Here is a 12,134-nt window from a genome sequence, read left to right as displayed (position 1 = left end):
AGTGATTTTTTGGAGAAATGCAGTGAAATACTAACAACGTATTGTGGAGAACAAGTTGTAAGATAATGGCTCGCTAATTAGCTAAATTCTGGTGAATATCCTGAGATAGAGAGAGACATGGCTAAAATATTAGACGTTTTGCTGAATACACTGGGTAATACTATTTCTCATTAGCTACACTTTAGTGACTATGCCAAAATATATGGGGAGTAATTGTTTTTAAGACAACCCAATGAGATACTGGCTACAGTTTAACAAGTATGCAAAGGTAATATATCAAAATAGATATCAAGTACATTTTGACAGAAGTATGGGTGACTTGTAGTAACACAACCCAGTTATGTTCCACATTAGTCTGATCACATACAATCACTTCCTCTTATCTTGCTAAATTTGTTATACAAATTAAATGCCTAGGTTATTTTAAAAATTAAGGTATGACAAATTATTTTTTTGCATAATGTTGTTTAATTCAGTTTTATCTGTTTGCAACATTTTCAAACATTGTAGAATGATCATCTATAATAAACTGTTTACTTGAAGTTTTGTAAATATCTCATTTCTGAAAAGTGTGGTTTTTATACTAATAGTAATAGCGATTTATAATTCATTGCCTTTAAATAAGTTATTAGTTAAATAACAACACTGAGTTAAAAGCAGTTTATTTTGTAAAAAAAAATATGGATGTCAGGTGAATAATCTTGTTGATTTCCATTTTTCGTATATAATGCAAAAGCTTAGTTTGAAGAAACCCATCTTCATTTTAGTAACTGCTTAATGAGCTATTGCAAAACTGTAATGACTTTTTCATTCGTTTGACTAAGCGTGATATGCAGAATATATTATCACGTAAAGTTTGCCTGGTATTTTTCTACCAATAAACTATTATTAAAATTCCATAATGCTACTTCACGAAAGCCTAAGAGGAAATTGTCTCCTTATGTATTCTAAGTATATATATCACAGTTCTTTCACAGTGTTAAAGACCAATGCACATGTTTTCAGTTAATAATAAAGTTTTCCCATTTTATGGTGAAAGAAGCTGGATAGTAGCTACATGTGAATTGCTTTTATGTGGCAATCTATACATTTAAGAACTTTGCTATAATTTAAATTTAACAGTGGCTTAAGAAGCATAGTACATAAGTGTTTGCATCGTAAATGAATAAAATATTTTTTCCATCTAATAGTTCACGAAAATTAAAATACCAAGTTAAAACTTTAAAACGTGTGTTAACCTATTTACATAAATCTTTGGTATATAATATATTGGTTTAATTGCCTGCATCACTGAATCATCATATTGTTCCTTCATAGAAGATAAATGTTAAGAAATTTTTATATTAATTGGCCTATTTAATGACTAGTAATATAAAATTGTAACAAAATAATTCTAATTAGTATATATAAAAAAAGTAACTGAAACACCAAGCCATATTTTTTACCATGTGATCATAAAACTATAAAATAATACTGCAAATGATTACTTATGTTTTTACATAGAAAAAGCAGAAAGTTATTCCATTACATGTTGTTATTATATGAGGTTTACAAAGAGACAGAATATAAATTTTTCCTATAAGTGAATTCTCAAATACAATTAAATGAACATAACAAATATTGAGTGTTTCTGTGTTTAAATTTGTTTTTGTTTTTTTTAAAGAAAATAGCCTTAGAAGTACATCAGCAATTTGAGAAGATGTTATCTCACATGATACACTGAATTTTGGCAAAATATCTTGGATGTTTTAATTTTAATGGTCTGATGTAAGAATAAATAATGATGAGATAGTTTATATGAAAATAAATCATTAACATCTAAAATCAATTGACACAAAGAAGCCAGATATATCACTAAATTCTTCATTTTTCATCAGCCTTATTCTGCAGTGTATCACAAGCTGTGCATGAAAATTTGGACAAGGAAATAGTAGCAGTAGTTACAATAATTAAACTGTTTTTATATTGCAGATATAACAAGAGTAAATCATGTTAAAAAATGTTTTAATCATATTCATATATGATTAAGTTCACTATTGTACTTTTATACATAAGCAGACTGGAGCTAACAGACAAATCTGTTTAATTCTATTTTTTCTCACTTTGCTATGAAGATCTGAATACCCAGATCACAAATGATTGTTTTATACTTTTAATGCTGGGTATGGAGAACTTCAAACATTTTAATGGAGCTTCACACACTTCTGTACAGGAAATAAATCCTACCATAACTTAACAACAAATAGCATAATTATTTTATTTTACAATGGGATTTGGTAGGAGAACAGTCACATTACAACAGCTAAACAGGCCAATGTTCAATATTGCATAAAGCAATTGCCACTGTCAGTGAATTCTGGCCAAAACTGAGTCTCTGAGTAATCAATACATCAACAGTTCACTGGATTCAATCTGAGCCGTGGCAGTTGCTCAGTTATAAGAATCCTGAGGCAATGTCAACACCTATAATATTAACCAATCATTCTTCACCTGTAACTGGGAGGTGGGCCCTACCCTAACTGCCACGGTAACTTAATTTCTTGAAAAAAATTCTAACTGCCTCCTTGGTTGAAACAATTTCTTCATGCAACATACGAGTACATTTTCCTAGAGAAAGAAATAAATGAACAGATTAAACCAAAATGCTAAATTTACAGGTCTTATTGCATACAAGTAACAGAAAAATTAAAAGATTTATTGATTTATTATAGTAAAATGTAAAAAGCCATCTGTTGTTTCAACTTAAAAACAATGCTCCTACATCATTCCTGCAAAGAATCATTACTTACATGTGAACATGTGTCCACATACATATATATATATATATATATACTTTGTAATATCACATCTGTAACCTAACTAGATATTTTTAAAGCATTTTTCAGAAATAAACTGACTTAAACATACTCAGGTATTTAGTTAACATCTGGTATTCAACTCAATGAATGCAATTTTATTTTGGTGGAATACACAATTCTACCACATCAGTAAGTTTAAAAACAAATTCAGTCTCATCATTTGTAGAGTCCTGAAACTACAAACAGTTAAATGGAAGTACTTTCCAGTGAAAACAAGAAATACAATGACTGTTGCAGTATTAAATTCCACATAAAATAAAAGTAAGAACATGCAGTAGCATTATGTATTACCATTACTGCTTTTTATGGTTCATTCTTTATTTTTATACACACATAATTAAGGACTCTAACTTGTAATGAAACAGCTATATTATTTCATTTACAATGAAAGACCACGCAAATTCAATACACAGATACTTTACATTTTCAATGAATGAAAAAGTTTAAAACTATTCAAAACTAAATTTCCATATATTTAATATTTTTATACACAAATTTCAATTGTTGCCATAAAATATTCAGTGCTAAATCTAACTTGCATTTGACACACAGTATAGTAATTATCATAGCATACTTTCTCCTCAGTTTACAAATACAATCAAAAGCATGATGCATGTTAAGTGTTCATTATATGTTCTAAAAATATTAACATATATTAAGATTCACTTCTAAGTTTCAAAAATACATTCTCTGTAAATTTTAACAGTGTTTGAAATCCATATTAAATTATGTAATACTATATTTATTGACTCAAACAAAAAATAAAAACTACTAAATTCTAATAATTAATGTTTTGTTTCATGACCAGTTATTTAAATCTGTATCATAAAATATATCAAACAAATCAAAGTCAATATCTCCTACTAAAACACCACTGTTTAACCTTTTACTAAAGTAGAACTCTTTATTCCTTGTGCAGACACTTGTTTTGGATATTTTGTTAAAATGTTGCAGTTTTTGCTTCATAGTTTCAAAGTCAATAAAACTGGTTGCTCATGATTTCATGGTAGAAACCTGAATACTTATAATGTAATAAGACTCATATTAATTTTTTATAGCACTCAAAAATTGCTTAAAAAGTATTTTAGGCACACTACTTTCAATTACATAATTTATTCATCATGATGCAAGTATATGCAGCACATACTTTACAGACATCCATTCAATATTCAAAACGTATCTGACATAAATCTTAGGGCTTCTCTGACCATTACTGTTTTGATTTTTCTGTGATAACAGGGAAAGAAACCTCTTGTACAGGTGAAATAATAGTTAATCCAATTTTGTTTTTTTAACTTTATCACAGCTAGACAGTGATATACAGCTGCAGAAGTAGAGCATTAAATGTCAGAGAAGCACTATGATTTACCCAAAACTTCTATGAATGCACGTTATCTTGCCCATTTAAAGATATGTGGTAGTCACGTGATTGCCATGTGAACACAATGTATAACCACTAGAAAATTTGGAAATTCCCTTGGAATTCACTATATATAGCCAAGGTAAGTACACCTGTGTGAAGATATAGGGAAAGAAGACTAACATAGGCATAGATTAGAATAATGTACAATACAGCAAAAATGTCAAAACACCAAATCTTGCCTCAGCACTATAGTTTCATGATGGATATTTTTATTTCTGATTTATAACAATAATTGTTTCTACACTCTTTACATTTTTCAAGTTTATCAAAACAGAGAAATTTATTTTTTTTATTGATTGTTTGTTTTGAATTTCGAGCAAAGCTACACAAGGGCTATCTGTACTAGCCGTCCCTAATTTAGCATTGTAAGACTAGAAGGAAGGCAGCTAGTCATCACCATCCACCACCAACTCTTGGGCTACTCTTTTACCAACGAATAATGGGATTGACCATCACATTATAATGCCCCCATGGCTAAAAGGGCAAGCATGTTTGGTGGGAGGGAATTCGAACCCGCGACCCTCAGATTGTGAGTCAAGCACCCTAACCACCTGGCCATGCCGGGCCTTTTTTTTATTGAAGACATTATTATAGCTGCAAACCTGATCATATCATTTAGTTATTCAGCCTAACTACTTCCATATTACCAATAAAACTTGTATTTGTAATATTCACTAGCATCAATGTTACACCAGATTGACAAGATAGTTCATTACTATTAGAACAGATGCTCAATTTATTAATTAGCTTCAAACTATTCAATAAACTAAAACAAATACATAATCTGATTATACTGATGGAAATCTACTAGTAATATATTTAAAGTAATATGAGAAGTAGTAAATTAAGCCACAAGTCTTCTCATAATGTGGTTATTAAAAAAAACATAAAAAATATGATTAATGAGCAAATAATTTGTAAACCAGATGCATTTAAAAAGGAAAAAAAAAAGAAAAATAGACAAAAATCCTCCTCCTACTTTCTTTTTCTTTCCTGGGCATTTCATCTGGAGTTCCTACCAAAACATAAAAATGAAAAGAAGGATGCAAAATGTTCAAAATTGGCAGGATCTCTAGACAAAAAAGCCATCAGATTTTAAGTTGTTGGTTTCCGAGAGATAAACACTGTCTCCACATTCAACATTATGAATCTTCACTACAGTTATCCTTTGTCATTCTCGATTTTACCATTCAGTTACCTGTATTCATGGTACAGCTGCAGTATATCCCTAAAACTAGTGTGTGGCTTGTATTGTGCTGCACTGCGCATCACACACTCCCGTGTCACACACCACAGCATCCCACATGTTCTCAGTCTTTGTTCAACCATGGTGTTTCTGTGCAGACCCTCTCACGTAACGTCTTCGAGTCCTCTTCCTGGTTCCTGTGCTGCCGCTACCTCTATTACTAATGGTATTCCAAGTTTTAGCATTCACGGCAATTTCTAGAAACTATCCCCAGTGAATGGCAAGGGATAACTGTACCACATTAGGCCGTAACTGCATTTCAAGCTCTATTCCTGAATTCCACCTTAAGAAATATCTGCCATGCTAGTATCTCAAATAATATTATCAGCTGACATAACATGATGAAATCCATTTTATGTATTGAACATCAGCCCAAAACCAGTTTCCACTGAAGCTCAGTTCACTTCAGTGCAAACCTATCAACAGCAGAACTTTTAATTCATATTGATTATGCACACTAAAGACTTGTTTCATTATATGAAATTCTTTAATTTGTCCATAAAAATATATATATATATAAGCAAACTGTGGCAAAGTTAATTTGCTCAAGAGTACAAAAGGCATGAAACTTTAGTATTTCGAAAAATGGGATATCTGTGGTGTTGGAACTGTATTGGTAAAGCAAGGGAATGCATGATACCAATGAGGAAAAACTAATCCATGATCAATTACTAGTTGCACACCAGATGTAGCAAATAAATTAAACACCTTGTCACCAGATGTAAGTCATTAACACAGTGGTCCATTGATTGTAGCTGAAGTACAAATCTTTCTTGAAAATGTAAACAAGACTATTTAATTTTTTTTTAAATATTAAAGACTTGATGATTGATCAAATCAATTTATATTTAGTGGAATAAAAGGAATTCAGAAATTTTTTCAGTGACAAATACATGTATCTAATGTGGTAGATAAATGAAATGTAAACATAGGAATTAGGTAAGAACACAAACAGTCTCGTTAAGTATACCTGTCTTCAGGTGTTCTAGCTAAGTACTCTCTCTCTATCAAACCTTCAATTCTCTTCTTAATTACAACTGGACTGGGATAAAATCGTGACTTAAGTTGTTCAGTGACCTGTAAAATCATATAAATATATGCTCATTAAAAAAAAAAGGACAACCTAGACAAACAAGTAAATACTAAATCAATACATAAATACCATGTGATGTTTAAGTCCCCATCCAAAAATACAGTATTTCTTAAAAGAATTAAATAATAAAAAATTCTTTAACAAGTACATTGCATAAAGACATGAAACACAAATACATTAATTCTAATTAAAAACTCTGAATTTTTGATAAATGATCTAAACTTTCCCATTGTTATTCAATCAAATATCTTCATTCTCAGTCAACAGCACTGCAAAAACCTCCATTTCTTTAAGATAATATATATACCATGTAATATAAATAGAATTATTTAAACATTTTTCTGTTTGGCAGGAATTAAATTGCTTTCTCTGTTATTTACACTATAGAGATCTATCAAAAATAAACTCTTACCTCTGTTACTAAAACATTATGTTGTAACCTCTTTCTGGCTTTCATTATTCTCACTATAGCTGCTTCAATCGTGATATTCATTAAGGAGTGATTTTACGCACATACATACATTTAAAACTACTTTAGAAATGTTAATGTCTCAAATAAATTTTCGTATTGCTCCACATCAAAGCTCAGCAGTACGAGTACTTTTTATCGTACTATTAGGCTAGGCTTATTTATGTAGGGATTGAAACTTAAGACTTTAATATAAATGTATGTACACACAGTTCTCTTCTTAATACAAACTAAAAAAAAAAAAGGAGTAAATGTATCTTTCACATTTATCCAAGATAAAGCTTCCAGTCTTACATCACATACCTCATACAGTTGGAGAATGAAATAAGTATTCATACTCTACCATACAAAAAAAAGCATACTAGTGAAGTAAGCAAATGCAATGTCTATGGATTTCTGTGTTATTGGACTGATAAAAAAAAGTTCTGGAAATTGTCATCCTATTGCACTAGATGGATTATGAAAAACAAAGGAGGAGGAGTGGTGTGCTTTGGACATGACATCCTTAGTCAAAAAAAAACAAAAACTTTTGCCATGGAAATTATGAAACAGAGATACTGGCAAGATGAATGGTTATCAAACAGAGCATGACTGGACATGGCAACATAGACAGTAATGATGTGGTGAGGCTCCAAAATATTTTTCATATAATGTACCTACCCCTCTTTTGTTCTTTCGTCATACTTTTTGATATAAACAGGAAGACCAATGTTAATCCAGAATACTGCCAAGTACACACTGCTTCAAAATCATACAAGTGGTTAAATTCAAACACTAAATATTTGCAAATGGAAAATAATGAGGAAATTGGTACTCTAATGCAAACAAAAAGATACATCATGCAAATTGGATAAAGACCATTAGCATGAAGAAAAATCTAATCAGTAGTATCCTGCAAAGACAGTCTGCTTTACTTATCCATAAACAGTTGATTATGTTTTTGAACGTAGCTGTATTGCAAACACACACTTATGCAAAATGTAATAGTTTCAAACATTGCAAGTAGAAGATACCTATAGGAGGAATTAAAGATAATTACAAACAAAAGCTTCTACCTTTTTAGACATAAAAAAAGAAGTAACTTTGATAATGATAAAAAAAGACATTAACTTCACTGTATGCAATAGGAAAATGTATTTTCTATCAAAATTCTATGTATAAATGATTTAAAGTAGATAGCAGAAAGCAATTTAGGTTTAAAGACAAAAAATATTATGACTGATTAAATTAAACAGGACAGTAAGTTGATGTCAGGAACGTTTTTAACAGTTAGTTGAAAAATAAGTATAAGGGAAAACAAGCTAGCACACAAAAATAATCCTCACCACTTGTTTATGCTTACAAATATGTGAGTGAGAGTGAACGAAGAGGCCACAAATAGCACAAGTAATCTTAAAAGGGTAAGGCTAAAATGTATGGCTTTCATTTTGTTTGTTGAATTCCACAGAAAGCTACTCTAGGCTTATCTGCACAAGCTGTCCATAATTTAGAAATGGTAGACTAGAGGGGAGGCAGCGAGTCAACACAGCACACCACCAGCTCTTGGGTTACTCTAATCAAATAGGGGGATTGTCCATAACATTGTAATGACCAATGGCTGAAAGGAAAAGTATGTTCAATGATGAGATTTGAGCATGTGAGTCACAGAATGCGAGTTGAGCTCCCCCAGCTTTTGTACATTCTGCATATAACTGCAAGTGAAACTAAAAAGAATAAATTCTAACAGATGATTTTCATAAGAAGTTTAAAAACGATTTCCTTAATTATCACACAAGAAATGGAAGCAGGAAGTAATGATATATTCCATATTATTAACACTTGTCATAAGGGTAGATTGGGTAACATTTTATACCAAGGGTAGGATCACCAAAACTCAATCTTGGAATGTGATTACATAAATTATACAAAATGAAAGTACTACCAATAAAGATCTCACAGCTGTTTTTAGAGCAAAATATTATGTACAGATGAAGATATGGATACAAATAGATTAACATATCAACAAATATTAGCTAAATTAGATAACTAGCACTGCATTTGTAAACAGCCTCATTTAGAAAGCATTTACAATATACTGTATCAAGCTAAAACATCAGGTAATATATTAGGTTTTGATACTCATTTTACACAAATGGAAAACTTTGTCACTTTGTAGTGAAGTGTAAAATTGAGCTAATAACACCCTTCACTGGACAGAATGCAGCAGAAGTTTTGAATGTATTTCAATTACGTTGTTCTTTAACTTGTTACTGGATATGATTTCTTTGGTTTCTCTGCTGTCTTTTATAATTTGTTTGCCTATGTTAAGCAATAATTGGTCTGCATCATTGGCTAAGATAATACAGTATATTTTCTTTAGTACTGAAATGTTGAAGGTAATAATACGATTTGCTTTATTAACAGAATTAAAGGATTCACTTTCACGTGATTTTTGACGTGGTATGTTTTTTGTCAAAGAAGCATTTATTCCAAAAACATCCCAGACATCATATACATTTTTGCATTCTTTCATGATGTATTCATTTCCTTTTTCATTATTATTATCTTCAAATAAGGCCAAATCTTCATTATTAATAAAATCCATATCACTATTTTCATCATATATAACTTCAACATTCATATTAACAATATTCCCAATGTAATTTGGCTGTGGTCATTTTCTTCTTATTATTTGTTGCATTATTGGTACTTGTCATTATACTTTTTGGCTGTTTTTCTCATGTTTCCAACTCAATTTAGCAGAAATTGATAATCCATCATTACCACAATATGAGCATGCTAAGCATTTTGAACATCTAGACCTTGTACACTTGAAAAATAAAAGTTACATTTTGAACTAGAATTGCAAAATGTTAGACAATTGTCAAAGCAGTCATCAGAAAATTTTGATCCATTGATTTGGAGTAGCCAATGGTCCACTGAAGCTCAAAATAGGCTAAATTGTCCATATTAGTCTTTTTTCGCCAATGACATTGCTCAAAAAAGGAAATAAAAAACTATTTCTGCAAAGGGTTATTTTTTTTTACCAACATGAGCTTACCCAATCTGCAGATATGACACAGTGTTAATTTTACACATACGAAAATTGTATCTATATATGTGTTAAAGTTTTCTTTTTCATCAGAGATGAAAAATGAAAATTGAATTTGCAACGTAGAGACCTAATGCATTCTTTGATTGGCTGTATCCTCTGCTGTGGACTGCAGTTTCACCTATTCAAGGCTCATCAGCACAGCATGGGTCAGCAAACCAATGAAATACCATTAGGCCTCTTGGATTTTTGTGACCTTGACCCTACAAAACCTAATCACTTCTAAGTTGGGAAATAGTCCAAATGTATACCAACTATCATCCAAATCCATTCTGCCATTTTCGAGAAATCTTGCTGACAAACACACACGCAGGGGTGAAAACATAACCTCCATCACCTTTGGTGGCAGAGGTAATGATCTATCACATATATATAGTTAACAGCCTAATATAGGAGTAATCACAATTCTGGGCCCTTCGCAACAACAGCCGAGCTTAAAAAACAGAAACTAATCATATTAAGGGTATTAATAATAAGAAAGCTTTTGTTATGTTACATTTAAAAATTTTATACTAATGAATAAGACTGATAAATCTCCAGCTGGACAAGTCATGTTTCAAAGTGAAAAACTGCATAAAGACAACTTCATTATCTGAAATGCATTAAAATGAGGCATGCCAATTATAAGATCACCTATGTTCACAATCTATACAATATTAGTTTTAGGTTTAATAACATACAAAGAAAAGAAACATCAAAATTCATTAGAATGTTACATGTATCCAATATATTCATAACTGTAAAGATTAGTTTCAATGGAAAATGATGGTAACTTGAGTGAAAAGTGTTAAACAAACATTTCAACATGGAATAATTACTTTAGTATTATAATTACAGAAGCAGGTTCAAATGATACATTGTAAATACAAATGGATATATAAACTTATAAAATGTTTTACATAGACATTCTGTTATATCATAAAAAATTTCTAGCAGCTGGAGTAAGCCATAAACGTTTTATTTTTTGTTAGAAATTAATATTATTTTGGAAAATTATTTAATATGTTATCAAAAGTCTAAATATATGTAGAAACAATAACATTGAATTTACATCAAACCAACTTAAACATTTAACTAAAATAGATTATATATTTGTTTAAAAAAATAATTAAAGGTTACACTAGAGTTAAAACAAATTACAAAGGACAGCTGATACGTATCTATATATTAGTCTTCCTGTAGCCATGGGTTCATAAAGAATGACTTTTGATGCCTGTCAGATATAAAAGACAGTTTAGTATAGGTATTATTGATTTATATATTTTGTGAGTGAATAGTTCATGATTGTTTAGTTTTTTCATAACAAGAGAATTAAAAGCAATTATTTTAAAGGCAATAGTTATGACAAGTTTAGTTATGTAACTCAGTAAGAATCGTATGTTGTGTTTATAATTCATTGATGTCCAGGCTATTGAATGACACATGCAATCCATTGATGTCGAGGACATAGAGATTTCTAGAAGGCCTATGTGATAGATGTATAAACAGTGGCAAGCAGACAAAAAAAAAAAAGAGCAGAAGAGAGTAAAGTCACAGGAAGGATACGTTCGGTCAGAGAAAAGTTAAATGCAAAGTTAATCGTTGTGGGAGTGAAAGGCCTAACGGTTGATATGTTAGAGTGAAATTAACAATAAGAGATAAGGAGAATAAACTGTCTCGTCAAAGAATGTTCTAAAGTAATTGAACCAGCCTGAGTGGCCTTTGACAAAAGGCAGATGATTCTTGGAAATACATAAAAGGAGCAGACAATTTTTGAAGTACAGGATACAACTTCAGTAACTCAACGACAATGTATGTGAGCTATACACAGATAGTCTGGTGACAGAAATAGAGAAAAATAATTTGGCTTGTCAACTGAATTCTAAAGCAGTTGAATAGGCCTAAGTGGAATTTTGACATGAAGAAGAGAACTATGACCTCCATAGTGTAAGGAATTTTTGTACATAGGTTTAAC

General features: G+C 30.8%; 1 protein-coding gene across 3 annotated transcripts in view; it reads right to left on the bottom strand.

The window, feature by feature from the left end:
• Positions 1-1,849: 1,849 nt before the first annotated feature.
• Positions 1,850-12,134, bottom strand: part of LOC106472980 (cullin-3-A-like) — a 102,904-nt gene continuing 92,619 nt past the window's right edge. For all 3 annotated transcript variants that reach the window (XM_013933654.2, XM_022402447.1, XM_022402452.1), the window contains exons 17-19: positions 7,033-7,102; positions 6,498-6,604; positions 1,850-2,607 (exon numbers count right to left, since the gene is read on the bottom strand). In XM_013933654.2, the coding sequence (XP_013789108.1) occupies positions 2,583-2,607; positions 6,498-6,604; positions 7,033-7,102 (202 nt within the window). In that variant the 3' untranslated portion in view covers positions 1,850-2,582. The remainder of the gene's footprint in view (positions 2,608-6,497; positions 6,605-7,032; positions 7,103-12,134) is intronic.

This window comes from Limulus polyphemus, unplaced genomic scaffold (genome assembly GCF_000517525.1).
Source record: "Limulus polyphemus unplaced genomic scaffold, Limulus_polyphemus-2.1.2 Scaffold125, whole genome shotgun sequence".
Lineage (NCBI taxonomy): Eukaryota > Metazoa > Arthropoda > Merostomata > Xiphosura > Limulidae > Limulus > Limulus polyphemus.
This window is presented reverse-complemented; position numbering and strand designations above follow the sequence as displayed.